The sequence below is a fragment of the Neomonachus schauinslandi genome, chromosome 6, assembly GCF_002201575.2.
Source record: "Neomonachus schauinslandi chromosome 6, ASM220157v2, whole genome shotgun sequence".
NCBI lineage: Eukaryota > Metazoa > Chordata > Mammalia > Carnivora > Phocidae > Neomonachus > Neomonachus schauinslandi.
This window is the reverse complement of record NC_058408.1, coordinates 98,926,380-98,941,820: the sequence shown is the minus strand read 5'-3', so window position 1 is coordinate 98,941,820 and position 15,441 is coordinate 98,926,380. Positions and strand designations below refer to the sequence as shown.

At 45.7% G+C, this 15,441-nt stretch overlaps 1 protein-coding gene across 1 annotated transcript in view; it reads right to left on the bottom strand.

The window, feature by feature from the left end:
- The window catches only part of LOC110589322 (core histone macro-H2A.2), a 29,882-nt gene extending 14,940 nt beyond the window's left edge, over positions 1-14,942 (bottom strand). The window contains exon 1 of the mRNA XM_021699866.1: positions 14,771-14,942. Within this exon, the coding sequence (XP_021555541.1) occupies positions 14,771-14,942 (172 nt within the window). The remainder of the gene's footprint in view (positions 1-14,770) is intronic.
- Between the last annotated feature and the right edge of the window lie 499 nt (positions 14,943-15,441).

Here is a 15,441-nt window from a genome sequence, read left to right as displayed (position 1 = left end):
AGGGATGTTCTGCTAATCAAATTTGTCCACCTTCAAAAGTATTAATGAGGCTTCAAAGAAAAATTCCTTCCCTTAGAAAGCTAGAGGCAATGTGCCCATGTGCTGTCTCACTGATAATGTGGTGGCAAAGTGTGTGTGTGTGTGTGTGTGTGTTGGGAGAATTTGCTGGTACAACGGCATAAATACCAAGCTCTAAAATTAACAGGCAATTCTGTGTGAGTCTTTACAATCAACCTAATTTCAAATAAATAGCACATGAAATTGCCATCACTCATAAAAATCTATGGCAATAAAAAAAACTGCGTAAGTATGCCATATTAACTAAGCAAATGTGATTAACAAAAAATTAGAATAAAATATGCATTAGAGTTAAATATTTATATAGAATTTCCATAATGAAAAGTGCTAAATCACTGCAAATTCATTCTCACAATATCTTTTCCAGGTTATTAAGCAATGAGTATCGTGTTTACCAACAATCCATTTATACGGTGGTTGTGTTTTTGGAATCAAAGGCTGGGGGACTGTAGTTTGTTGGGACAATGGGATAGAGTATTTGAAATTCATGCCCTATTAGGTCATCTGGTTGGCTGCATTCAAGCTGCTGCCCAACCCTTTCTTTCCCTTACAAGAAGGGTACCCATCACAAAGAAATGTAGTTATAAAGCTTTCACTAATAGGCTGGCTTTTTCGACTCTAGGTTAAAACGTACAGCTCCCCATTGTGCACAATAAAAAGGAGTTGCCTGCACCTGCTCATCTTGGGGGCCCCACACCTGGGAGGAAGGAGCACTCCTCTCACCCTTTTTTCTAGATTGGATGGGGGGGTCAAGGAGCCTCCCACTTTTAAGCTTCTGAGCAACAGAATTTAATTTAGCACCTCGGACTACCACCTTCCTGCCCATGTCACCGGCACTTACAGGACCTTAAGCGTCCTGCCAAGTTCCGCAAATTAGCTATCAGCATGAGAGGCTGGGCTAAATGGGAAGCCCTACAGACTTGGAGCCTTCAGGAAGCGCCTGAGGTCGGGTTATTTTCAGCTTGACAGACAGACAGATGCATGGACATTGGATTCACAGATGGACAGCCCGCCGGAATCCAAGGCAGCCTGGCCAGAGACTGAGGGAGTGATGCAGTGGGCAGTCCCGTGCGGGGCACACAGGCTCGGCTCGGCCAGCATGCCACTGGGCTCCCGTACTAGCCCTTCCCAAATCAGTTAGAGGAGAGAAAAACCTCGATTCTGTGCTCTAGCGCAAAAGCAGAGGTAGACTTTTGCTCTAGAAAGAGAAAAACTTCTTAATAATACACAGCTGAAAATCTAGACCAAGGACTTCTCTGTTGGATATTTGGTCTGACCATTCCTTGGGACAAGGACTTCATGGTTTAAATGTCTGAAATAGCATTAATTATTATTAATATTTTCAAATGTTATTATGACCAATATATTCACACGAACTATAAATGTTTGTTACATTCTTGAGTGATTTTATTGATCTTGAGAACATAAGTATCCTTCTATTGGCAGTCAGTAGCAAAAATGGATGTATACAGCACAAATTTGTTTTGCTGAAAATTTTGTGAGAAGATTATTATTCTGTTAAGTGGTGGAGACTTCCATGGAAGTCTATAGACTTCTATATTCTCGGAAGTCACACTTCCAGCAATAAGAACCATCTGAAATACAGCTTAGAATCTGGTCGTAAAAAAAATGATTTCTGTAGCCAAAAGAGAACATGTTGGAAAGCTCATCATGCACATAATCTTGGAAGAGTTGGGTCCTCTCATTTTGTCCACAGTCTAAACCAACATTGGATACCCCAGCCCGCAGGAGATGGGAAATAGTGCAGTAACTGTCGGGCTGGGACAGAGGGCACAGAGTGGCCACACCTTCAAGACTGTCTCCTTCCTCAACCCCTTCTTCCTTGCCCATTTGCCCATGAGGTGATGGTGCCCCCAGGGGTCTGTCTGGGCCCCCTGGTCTGCCCAGGCCATGCAGTCTTCCAGGGAAACCCCATCCATTCACGGCTCTAGCTTCCCACATGCCCATGCCACCAGATCCACAACTCCAGTCCTGATGTGACGTCACCTGGACAGCCTCCCTTGGGTGTTCCACAGGTAAATCGAACTCACCACGTCCCCAAATCCAAATCATTTCCTTGGGGGTGGCAGCTCTATCCACATACAGCTCCTCCCAGAGACCTGGGAATCCTTCCCTCCCCTTCCCCATCTCACCTCCTCTTGGCCTCACGAGTCACACACATTTGCCCCTCTTCTCCGCACCTGCTGCCATTACCTGAGTTGAGGCCCTCTTCTCTTTGAGCCCAGATAGTTGTCATGGCTGTCCAAATGGTTTCCCCGCCCTCATTTTTGTCTTCCTCCAGATCCATGCCAACAAGGCCACTGCTGGCCCATAAGCACCTCTGTACAAATTAGATGACCCTTCTGCCAGATACTTTACTTCCCTGATTTCCTTAGAATAACACCCTTTACTGCCATCTGCTGGCAGTGCTCATAATAAATATACAAATCTTGGAGGTCTATGAGTGGAGTGATACTCCCTTTGCTGCGGGTCCTTGCACAGTGTACAAGCTGCACAACCGTACATGCGGCCCTGGATGCCAAAGTGATCTTTTCAAAACATAAATGTAATAAATGAAAATTAGTAGATAAAGAAATGCTTGCTGTTAAATGGAGAGACCCGATTGTCTGGAAATGATGTAAATGATGGGTTTCTATGTGACACAATGACTGAAGATGACCTGAAATTCAAGCTTTTTTAAAAACCTATTTGTCCTATCAATTAAAAATATGTTACAGAACGTTTCCTCACTACAAAAATGATTTAAATTATTCATTTTCAACATCTTACATTTATGTTATATCTACTGTTGGTAAATACAAAACTATTTTCCAGAATTGGGGGTTTGCTTTTTCAGTCCATCTTCCCTCACTTTTATTCGAGATGTGAACTGGACCAACACTTACAGATTGACAAACTGAAGTATGAATGTGATGTCCATTCTGGGAGGCTTGAGGCTCTCAGGTGGAAGGGACATTCTAGATGAGCAGTTCAGCATACATCTGCCACCAGGTTGTACAACTTCCTCCCCCTTTCTTGGGACTAGAAATACTGCATGGCTCTAACATTGTGGTGACGTGTGAACCCGGGTCCAGTCCGGAGAGATCACGCAAGGCAGACTGCTCTCTCTCCCCCAGAGTAGCTGAAAATTTGTGCAACTTTCTTTTTTAGCGAAGTAGCCCCCAGCCTCCTCTTACTGGCCATGCCTGTGACTCCAGGTCCCCTTTCCAAGGCACCGAGTGAGGAGAGAGGACCTTCAGAGCCCACAGTCATGAATCTGAGGGGAGACGTAAGCTGGCCACAGGAAATCACCCACACAGGCCCGGCGGGTCCCAGAACATCAGCTGTTTTATGAGGAGACAGCGAAGGTGATGCTCTGTGCGTGTAGGAGGGTGTCGGCCAGAGGCTGATGTGCCTATATGGGCTCCTCTCCTTCTGGAAGCCAGAGGAGGGACCTACCCCCTTCAACCAGAACCTCCAGCCAGCTCCAGAGGCCCCAGGGTCCCCACTTCCCCAATGGGCCACTTGTCTCCAGCATCTCTAGCTTCTCTCCCTCTGCCAGGGATGCTGCATCCTTGTTGGTGCCAGGAACTCCTTCGGTAGTCTGGTGAGGCCTATGGACCCCTTCTCAGGATAAAGCGTTTTTAAAAATTGTAATAAAATATACAGAACATGAAATTTACCATTTCTAAGTGAATAACTCAGCGGCATCAATTACATTCCCAGTATTGTGCAACCGTCCCCACCATCCATCTCCATCACTTCCGCATCCTAAATGGAAGCTCCGTGCCCATTAACTATAATGCCCATCCCCCTCGGTCCCTACAACTGCCTCTCCATGCTCTGTCTCTATAAATTTCACTACTCTGGTACTGCATCAAAGTGGAATCGTGTAAAATTTGTCTTGTTATGTCTGCGTACTTCGATCTCATTTTGCAGAAAGTCTTCAAGGCTCAGCCACGTGGAGCAGGTTTCGGAACTTCCTTCCTTTTTAGGGCTGAGTAACATTCCATTGCATGGACAGACCACGTTTTGTTTACCATTCATCTGTTGATGGACACTTGGGTTGTTTCCATTTTTTGGCTACTGTGTATAATGCCGTATGAATATTTGTGTATAAATATCTGTTTAAGTCTCTGATTTCAATTCTTTTGGGCGGGCATATACCCAGGAGTGGAATTGCTGGGTCATATGATAATTCCACGTTTAACTTTTTTTTTAACTTAAGCATTTTATCTTTAATTCCAATATAGTTAACAGAGTGTAGTATTAGTTTCAAGTGTACAATATGGTGATTCAACACTTCCATACAACACCTGGTGCTCATCATGTAAGTGCACTCCTTAATCCCCATCACCTATTTCACCCATCCTCTCACCCACCTCCCTTCTGGTAACCATCAGTGTGTTCTCTGTAGTTAAGACTCTTATTCTTGGGGCGCCTGGGTGGCTCAGTTGTTAAGTGTCTGCCTTCGGCTCAGGTCACGGTCCCAGGGTCCTGGGATCAAGTCCTGCATTGGGCTCCCTGCTCAGCAGGAAGCCTGCTTCTTCCTCTTCCACTCCCCCTGCTTGTGTTCCTGCTCTCGCTTCGTCTGTCTCTGTCAAATAAATAAATAAAATCTTTTTTAAAAATTTAAAAAAGAGTGACTCTTGGCTTGTCTCTCTCTTTTTTTTTCTTTTGTTCATTTGTTTTGTTTCCTAAATTCCACATATGAGTGAAATTATATGGTATTTGTCTTTCTCTGACTGACTTATTTGGCTTAGCATAATACTCTCTAGCTCCATCCACAACATTGCAAATAGCAAGATTTCATTCTTTTTGATGGCTGAGTACTATTCCCTTCTTTAACCATTCATCTATCAATAGATATCTTGGGTTGCTTCCATAATTTGGCTATTGTAAATGATGCTGCAATAAACATAGGGGTGAATGTATCCCTTTGAATTCATGTTTTTGTATTTTTTTTGGTAAATACCCAGTAGTGCGATTGCTGGATTGTAGAGTAGTTCTTTTTTAATTTTTGAGGAATCTCCATACTAGTTTCCAGACTGGCTGCACCAGTTTGCATTCCCACCAACAGTGCACAAGGGTTCCTTTTTTTCCACATCCTGGCCAACACCTGTTGTTTCTTGTGTTTTTGATTGTGAGGTGATATCTCATTGTGGTTTTGATTTATATCTCCCTGATGATGAGTGATGTTGAGCATATTTTCATGTGTCTGTTGGCCGTCTGGATGTCTTCTTTGGGGAAATGTCTACTCATGTCTTCTGTCCATTTTTAAATTGGATTATTCGTTTTTTGAGTGTTGAGTTGTGTAAGTTTTTTAAAATATATTTTCTTTTTTTTTTAGATTTTATTTATTTGACAGAGAGAGACACAGCGAGAGAGGGAACACCAGCAGGGGGAGTGGGGGAGGGAGAAGCAGGCTCCCAAGGAGCAGGGAGCCCGATGCGGGACTCGATCCCAGGACCCTGGGATCATGACCTGAGCCGAAGGCAGAGACGCTCAACGACTGAGCCACCCAGGTGCCCCTAAAATATATTTTCAATACTAACCCTTTATCAGATATGTCATTTGCAAATATCTTCCCCCATTCAGTAGGTTCTCTTTTAGTTTTATTGATTGTTTCCTTTGCTGTGCAGAAGCTTTTATTTTATTTTATTTAAAAGATTTATTTATTTTGGAAAGAGAGAGAGTGTGCACACAAGTGCACAGGGTGGGGGAGGGCTAGAGGGGAGGGAGAGAGAATCTCAAGCAGACTCCCGGCGGAGCATGGAGCCGACATGGGGCTCCATCTTGGGGCCCTGAGATCATGACCTGGTCCGAAATCAAGAGCCAGACACTCAACTGACTGATCTACCCAGGTGCCCCACAAGCTTTTTATTTTGATGTGGTCCCAATAGTTTAATTTTGCTTTTATTTTCCCTGCCTCATGAGACATATCTAGAAAAATGTTGCTATGGCCAATTTTAGAGAAGTTATTGCCTGTGCTCTCTTCAAAGATTTTTATGGTTTCAGGTCTTACATTTAGGTCTTTAATCCATTTAAAGTTTATTTTTGGGTATGGTGTAAGAAGTGGTCCAGTTACATTCTTTTGCAGGTAGCTGTCCAGTCCTCCCAACAGCATTTGTTGAAGAGACCATCTTTTTTCCCATTGGATATTCTTTCCTGCTTTGTCGAACATTGACCATATAATTCTGGGTTCATTTCTGGGTTTTCTACTCTGCTCCATCGATCTTTGTGTCTATTTTCCTGCCAGTTCCATGCTGTTTTGATGACTACAGTTTTGTAGTAAAACTTGAAGTCTGGAATTGTGATGCCTCCAGTTTTGTTTTTCTTTTTCAAGATTGCTTTGACTATTCAGGGTCTTCTGTGGTTCCATACAAATTTTAGGGTTGTTTGCTCCAGTTCTGTGAAAAATGCTGTTGGTATTTGACAGGGATTGCATAAAAGCTATAGATTGCTCTGGGTAGTATGGACATTTTAACAATACTTGTTCTTCCAATCCATTTCTTTTTGTTATCTTCAATTTCTTTCATCAATGTTTTATAGTTTTCAGAATACAGGTCTTTCACCTCTTTGGTTAGGTTTATTCCTAGGTACTTTATGATTTTTGGTGCATTTGTAAATGGCATTGTTTTCTTAATTTCTCTTCCTGTTAGTGTATAGAAATGCAACAGATTTCTGTACATTGATTTTGTATGCTGCGACCTTACTGAATTCATTTATCAGTTCTAGTAGTTTTTTTTGTGGAGTCTTTAGGGTTTTCTATATAGATGTCATGTTGTCTGCAAATAGTGCAAATAGTTTTACTTCTTCCAGACCAATTTGGATGCCCTTTATTTCTTTTTGTTGTCTGATTGTTATATCTAGGACTTCCACTACTATGTTGAATAAAAGTGGTGAGTGGACATACTTGCCTTATACCTGACCATAGAGGAAAACCTCTCAGTTTTTCCCCATTGAGTATGATGTTTGCTGTGGATTTTTCTTTTCTTTTTTTTTTTTAAAGATTTTATTTATTTATTTTGACAGAGAGAGAGACAGCAAGAGAGGGAACACAAGTGGGGGGGGGTGGGAAAGGGAGAAGCAGGCTTTCCACAGAGCAGGGAGCCCGATGTGGGGCTCGATCCCAGGACCCTGGGATCATGACCTGAGCCCAAGGCAGATGCTTAACGACTGAGCCACCCAGGCGCCCCTGCTGTGGATTTTTCATATAAGGCTTTTATTATAGTGAGGTATGTTCCCTCTAAACCGACTTCTTTGAGGGTTTTTATCATGAATGGATGTTATACTTTATCAAACGCTCCTTATGTATCTATTGAAATGGTCATATGGTTCTTATCCTTTCTCTTACTGATGCAATGTATCACACTGATTGATTTGTAAATATTGAACCACCCTTGCATCCTGGGAATAAATCCCACTTGATCATGGCGAATACAGTTTGCTAGTATTTTGTTAAAGAATTTTGCATCTATGTTCACCAGAAATATTGGCCTGTAGTTCTCTTTTTTTGTGGTGTCTTTATCTGGTTTTGGTGTCAGGGTAATGCTGGCCTCACAGAATGAATCTGGAAGTTTTCTTTCCTCTTATATTTTCTGGAATGGTTTGAGAAGAATAGTATTAACTCTTCCTTACATGTTTGGTAGAATTTGCCTGTGAAGCCGTCTGGTCCTGGACTTTTGTTTGCTGGGAGTTTTTTCGTTATTGCTTCAATTTCTTTGCTGGCAACTGTTCTGTTCCAACTTTCTATTTCTTCCTGCTTCAGTTTTGGAAAGTTATAGGTTTCTAGGAATTTATCCATTTCTTCTAGGTTGTCCAATTTGTTGGCATATAGTTTATTTTATTTTATTTTTAAAATTTATTTAACAGAGAGAGACAGCAAGAGAGGGAACACAAGCAACAGGCAGAGGGAGAGGGAGAAGCAGGCTTCCCCCTGAGCAGGGACCCCGATGCGGGACTCGATCCCAGGACCCTGGGATCATGACCTGAGCTGAAGGCATTCGCTTAACAACTGAGCCACCAAGGCGCCCCGACATATAGTTTTTGATAATACTCTCTTATAATCCTTTGTCTTTCTGTAGTGTTAGTTGGTATTTTCCCTCTCATTTGTGATTTTCTTTATGGGAGTCTTCTCTCTCTCTCTTTTTAAATGAGTCTGGCTAGAGGTTTATCAATTTTGTTGATCTTTTCGAAGAACCAGCTCCTGGTTTCATTGATCTGTTCTAAAGTTTTTTTAGTTTCTCTGTCATTTATTTATGCTCTAATCTTTATTATTTCCTTCCTTCTGCTAGTTTTGGGTTTTGTTTGTTCTTCTTTTTCTAGTTCCTGTAGGTGTAAGGTTAGGCTGTTTATTTGAGATTTTTCTTGTTTCTTGCGTTAGGCCTGTATTGCTATGAACTTTCCTCTTAGGACCACTTTTGCTGCGTCCCAGAGGTTTTGCACTGTTGTATTTTCATTTTCATTTGTTTCCATGTACTTGTTTATTTCTTCTTTGATTTCTTGGCTGAACTCTCTGTTTAACTTTTTGAGGAACCACAAACTGTTTTCCACAGCAACTACACCAGTTTACCTTCCTGCCAGCAATGCACAAGGGTTGCAATTCTCTACCTCCTCATCAACAATTGTAATTCTTTTAATAACCACCCTAATGAGTGTCAGGATAAGCTTTTGAATGCATAAAATAAAATACATAGGATGACAAAGAAAACCAATGATACTGAAATGTAATTTCCAAAGTATTAAAAAATCTGGAATATAGCAGTCTGTGTGCTTCTTTATTAACACATTAAGTAACAAGATCTAGTGGCAGGTCTAATAACTACTGTGATTTTGAAGTAAGAAGTGTAAATGATATTTCTATATATCTGTAACAAGGTGACTGTAATAAGAAAACATTAGTGATTTCAATTGGTCAAAAAGCCCCAGGTGTTGTTGACACGCTACTGTGGTTTATTGCCCACATTCATAAAGGAAGGAAATGCTGAAGTTCAGGTTTGGTTAGGGAAGCTGAAGATGGAATGTGAAGACCCCAGGCTCAAGCCTCTTCCATGTCACACCTTCTCCCACCTGCCACATCACCAGCTGTCAACCTCTCTCTTCCCCTCTTCTGAGCCAAACTCCCTAAAAGAGTCCCCACCCCCTTTGCCTCCTGTCCCATCCAGCTCCTCAACCCACTGCAGTTTGGCTTGGATCACCCACACCAACCCCATCAGGGTCACCATGACCTTGAGGTGGCTAGATCTGTTGTCCTTGTCTGGTTTTATTGGCATCCCTACTGATGGTTACCTTTCCTTGGTTTCCCAGGCACTGACTCTCCTGTGAGCCATTCCTCCTTAACGCTGCTGCCCTCCTCAGCCTCCCTCGCCACGCTCCCCCCTACTTGGCCCAGAAACCTGTGCAACGTGGGTGCTGCTCCGGCTGGTCCCAGGCTCCCCAGTCTTGTCGCCGCACTCTCTCTGGGTGGCCTCACTCGCTCAGCCGGGCTTTACTGCAGTCTGCCCACGATGCCCCCATCTGTACTTCCAGACATGCGCAGTAGGGCTTCACTCAATAACAGCACTAGCCCCAGGGGTGAGTTGCTACCATGTACCCCAAGCAGTGCTAAGCCCCTTTCGTGCATTGTCTTATGTAGTCCTCACCATGACACTATGAGGGTAAAACGACACACCTCATAGTCCTCAGCTGATAAGTGGCAGAGCCAGAATTTGTCCTCCAGGGCACCTTGCAGAGACCCGAAACCTATGGGCCCCCCGCTGATCCCCTCACCCTGCACCCTGTTTCTCCCCCATTGTTTCCTGCTTCAGCGACAGGTACCATTCTCATGGACCAACTACTTTCCTCTTCTTGTCCCCTTGGCCAGTCCTCTTAGAGTGAAGTCCCCATCTCCACTCCTCAACCCATAGCAGCTTGGCTTGAAGAAAGTAGCCAGCCCAAGCCTCAAAGATTCATGCCTTCCTTGATGCCCTTCCCCCCCATCCAATCCATCACTGAGCAGAGCTGACTCTAGCCCCCCATGTATCTCTCCAATTTGTCCATTTCTTCTCATCATCCCCTCTGCATACCCCTGTCCTGGCCACTATCAATTCTCAGAAGTGACACAAAAACAGCCCCCAATGGTTTCCTGGATTCTGATCTTGCTTCCTACCAACCGTTCACCTAAAGCCCAAGTGATGTCTCCCAGATGCTCCCTCCTCCTTTCTATACCCATGTGTACATGTGTGTGCATAACATACACATTTTCATCACGGCCCTCAAGGATCCGCCTGCCCATTACCCATCTCGTCTCTTACCCCCTCCCATTTCCCAGCTCTGCTCCAGGTAAGAACCTCCTCCAGGTTCTGGAAGGGACCACACACTTCCTCTAAACTTCGGGTCTTCACCCTCGTTTCTACCTCATCTGAAAATCCCCCCCTAGCTCAATCCCCCATCAGAATCTACTAATGCCTACTAATTCTCCACCCTGCCTGCCACCAAAATAATTTGGGGGAGCTTTAAAAAAATCCTGATGCCTAAAACATACCCCCAGAATCTCTGGAGGTGAGACTAGTCCTCAGGATTTTAAACCAATCAATATAAGAAAAACCAGGGTTGCGAACCTGGTTTTGGCCCTAACAACTCTTACTTTACAAGAGGCAGCCCCCTGCACCCCACCTCACACACGCTTTCCAAAGCTCTCGTCACTTCCCTGCCCAGCATGCATGCCAACTTATTGTGCTGTGCTTAATGCTCCTCAGCCCAGCTCGTCAGCAAGCCCTGCCTTCCGAGGCAGGACCCAGTCTCTCTGTTTTCTTCTGCATCTTCAAGGCCTGATCCGAAGGAGAAGCTCAGTTAAGATTTGTGTCATGAATGTTGACGGTCATTTCAAGGGTGACAGGACGCTCTCATGCTTTGAACCTCCTTTCATAAACAAAATCAATTGATGGCCACCACCCCACCCCAAAAGTAACAACCCCCCCCCTTTTACTTACTCAACAATGGCCTGCAATTCTACTAATAATGATTCATTCTTTTGGCTTAAAACTTTTTGTTTCAGTAAAATGAAGTACAGCCCCAAAATATAACACCTTAATGGAGTTGGTCATTATCTTTGCCCTGAATGATTTCATCAGCTCTTAACAGAAGGGACAGCAGAAGAATGACCATTTATTGAGTGTATCCTATGCACCGGGCATTTTATATACCTTAGTTCATGAATGGAGTTAAATGAGTTAGGTCTGGAAACACCTGAAACTCAGAGAGGTTCAGGAATTAGCCCTAGGTAACAGAGCTGGTAAACCGATACACCAGATTTAAACTGACAGGAAGGGAAAGAAGGGACACAGAAAATAAGCCTGGGCTTCAGAGGACCCACCTCACTTCCTCCTCTTGGCCCAGGACCCTGCTGGCTGTTGGGACTGGCCCCGGGGACGCAGCGTTAACGGCAAAGGCCTCCTTTCAGGTGCTCATCCTCTCTCCTAGTTCATGTCCAACACATTGGCAAACTCTGTTGGCTTTGCCTTCACAATATACTGGTACTCTGACCGCCTCTCAGTACCTTCGCTGCCCACTCACTGGATCTCTGCAAGAGCCTTCTTGCTACTTACCCTGCTTCCGCCCTGGTACCCTCTCCCCACAGGGTCACATCACTTCCACCTCCGCTAGAAACCGTCCAGAACTCCCACTGCAAGCTCTGCTCCCCCACCCGCCCATTCTCCTTGGGCCTCCTCTACAGGCCAAGCCCCTCCCTCGGCCCCAGCGTCCGGCCCACTGGTGCTCCTCCAAATCCCTGCACCCGCCTTCCCCCTGCCTGGAGCGCCGGCCGCAGACACGCGCATGCCCACTCCCTGCCCCGCACCCAGCGGGGCCTCTGACTCGCTAGCGCAATTCACACACCCCGCTCGCCTCCCCATTCCCGAACATCTCTCTCTCCTTCCTGGCTTTGTTTGTCCCCTAGCTCTTGTCACCATCTGAGAATCACACACACTTCACTTATTTGTTTGCTGCTTCTCCTCCCCAGAATGCACCTGCTCGAGGGCAGGGATTCCTGCCTGTTTGGTCTGTGCTGTAGCCTCAGCATCGAGAGCACCGGGCATATAGGAAGTGTTCAACAAAAGATTGTTGAGTGAATGGAGGATGATGAGTAATCAATTTGAAAAATTGGTTCTACTTTGGGGGATATTATAAGTCTTTAAAGATGTACTGGCTCCAAGTGCAGAGTGTGCCGTCGGGGCTTTCGTATGCATTGCTATGGGGTCCGGTGGCTCTAATCCGAGATAAATTAAAAATCACATCAGTGGTCTGATTCTAATACCGGGGAAGAGTCTAAGGAATTGCTGTGTACACTGACATGTTGATGCTTAACAAGTATTTGTTAAATGAATGAACAGGAAAACATCGCTTTTATCGGAACCATAGACTAACAGAGATGCCAGTGATTCAAAAGGCCAAAGTTTGTTCTGTTATGCACCAAGTTTAGACCTTCACCGAGTGGGGGCAAGGGATATACTTAACTATTGTTTGAGTATACCAACATTATAATGGGGCAATGTAGTGTAGTAGAAGTACGCGGCTTAGGGTCCAACATCCTCAGGGAACCCCCACTCCCTGCTTGGAGGCTATAGGATCTCTGGTTACTCCATGTCTCCCAGTCTCACTGGGTGATATGCACCTAACAGGTAGTTTTAAAGCTTCGTTCACCTTTCCTTCTCTGAGCCGGCAGATTTTTCCATCAGATTCCCAGGTCCCATTCCAGACCCAGGGAATCAGACCACAGGGTGTGTACGTGGGGTGGAGGTTGGGGGGGGGGTGCAGCCAGGATCCTGCCTTTTAAACAAGCATCCTCAAGCGTTTAGGCTGTTGCTCCTACAAGCCTGGCTAGAGTCTCGCTCCTCCGAGTGGTCCCTGGACCAGCATCAGCATCTGCTGGGACCGCATTAGAAAGGCCGGGTCTCAGGCCCCACCCCAGACCTTGTCAACAAGATCCCCGGGATGGTTGGCGCTTTGAAAACACTGCTCTCTCAGACTTGATTGGACCAACTTACGGAGCCTTCCCCCCCTTCTCTCCAACCTCCTAAAGGGTGCCAGTGAAAAACTTTTAGCCCAGGGACAAGCCTTTCATTTCACAATAAGGGACAGGCTTAAGATGCCAAGGTCTGCCTGAGGAAGCTCCAGGGAGAGAAGGCTTCCACGGGTGGATCAAAGCAAACCTTTCATTGCTAACATTGCTTGGTGACAGATGGGGGACCAAGAGGGCAGAAAAGGATCGAGCATCAAAGAGCAGGAAGAGATTGCTCTTGAGGGAGAAGCAGGAGGGGAAGAGGGACCTGGGGCCAGAAACGGGTCCAGCCTTGCCACACCCATGGGTGCTCATGCTGTGGCTACAGGGGGCTCGGTTTCTGGGGGAGATAGTTTGGGGAGGTTTGCTTTGCCCGGAGGACTGCCCAAGGGATTTAAACCTGGCACCTGGGGGATTTGTTAACCTTGGGCAGAGTCAAAGACATTGTTGCTCATGGCTAAAATGACCCGTCAAGGAACTAATCACACTTACTTATTCATATTTTTATTTTTATATATTTTATTTATAAATATTTTATATATTTTTATATCTTTTAAAAGCATCCTTGAAATTTTGAAGTATGGTTTTTGTTTAACTGTGACAGACCAACAATAAGAAAGCTAAATGGTGGGGGGGTTGCCTGGGTGGCTCAGTCGGTTAAGTGTCCAACTCTTGGTTTTGGCTCAGGTCACGATCTCATCGAGATCGAGCCCCGTGTCGGGATCTGCGCTAAGCGGGGCGTCTGCTTGAGGCTTCTCTCTCTTCCTCTGCCCCTCCCCCCACTTGTGCATCTCTCTCTTTATTTAGAGAAATAAATCTTAAAAAAAAAAAAAAAAAAGAAAGCTAGGGGCACCTGGGAGGCTCAGTCGGTTAAGTGGCTGCCTTTGGCTCAGGTCATGATCCCAGGGTCCTGGGATCGAGCCCCGCATCGAGCTCCCTGCTCAGCGGGAAGCCTGCTTCTCCCTCTCCCTCTGCCTGCCACTGCCCCTCTTCCCCTGCTTGTGTTCTCTTTTTCTGTCATATAAAAGAAAAAAAAAAGAAAGCTAAACAGGAAGTTACTCAACTATATAAAGACCACACACAGCAAAAATCTCATCTTAGTAAAAAACCAATGTTAACAACCAATATGGGAAATTATTTCTCATGGACCATTGTACACAAAGGAGAGTGCAACTAGAACATTATGGGCTTCATGGACCTGGCTGGAGCTGGTTCTGATGTGGGGTCCACACTATTTACGGACAACAAGCCCTAGTTCCTATACACCAGGACACCCAACGCTCAATCAGGACCTCGAAGCAAAGTGAAGGCCCCCTGTTACAAAATGAGTAGCACCCCGCATCCTCCATGCCCAATCTTCCCTGGAGTTTCTCTTCTGCAGGAACCTAGACTTTTACGGGCTGTGTTAGCCTAAAGCAAGACACACCTTTTCCACGGCTGGTCTAGAAAAGCCATTTGATGGAGCGTTCTCTTCTTTCCATTTTGATTACCTGTCATTATGCTCTCCCCTAAAGGCTGCAGAACGAATCTTAGCCAAGCAGGCAAGCGGAAACCCCATTAGCACCCCCGGGAGCCTCGAGCCAGCTGCTGAGGGAAGCGATCCTCCCTGTCCTGGGTGGCAGGGGCGGGGAGCCGGGAGGGGTGACACGTTACCTGCCAGGTACTCGATGACTGCCGCCATGTAGACGGGAGCACCCACGCTGATCCGGTACTTGAAGGTCCCTTTCTTCAGGTAACGCATCAGCCTCCCCACGGGGAAGATGACACCGGCCCTGGCTGAACGGGACAGCTTGGACATTTTCTTCTTCCCGCTCCGGCCCGACATCTTGCCTCAGTTTCCCTCTCAGCTTGCTGACACGGAGGCCTCCCGGCACTAACACGATGCTGAGAAGGAAAGAAGGCAGGGTGAGGAAGGTGGGTCGGCAAGCATTTGGGGAATGGTGATGGGGCACCTGGACACCGCGTGACACATTTGGTGGTCCTGGGGAGGCAGCTGAGACCTGGCTGTCACCACAGGCCACTGAGGGCTGGGAGCTGGGCATGGGGCCTTCACAGGGCATCGGCAGCCACCCTGCAAACATCTCCCCACCCTGCTGAGTCAGCCCGACCTCAAGGGGAGAGGCCAAAGAAAGTCACTAGAGAAAGGGGTCATGGTGCTGTTGTCTGCAGGACAATGGCCCCAAAGATGCCCAGAACCCCTGCATAAGGCAAAAGAGACTTTGAAGATATGATGAAGTCGAGGATCCTGAGATGGGGAGATTATCCTGGAGTATTTGGGCGGGCCCAGTATAACTGCAAAGGTTCTTTTAGGAGGGGGCAGGAGA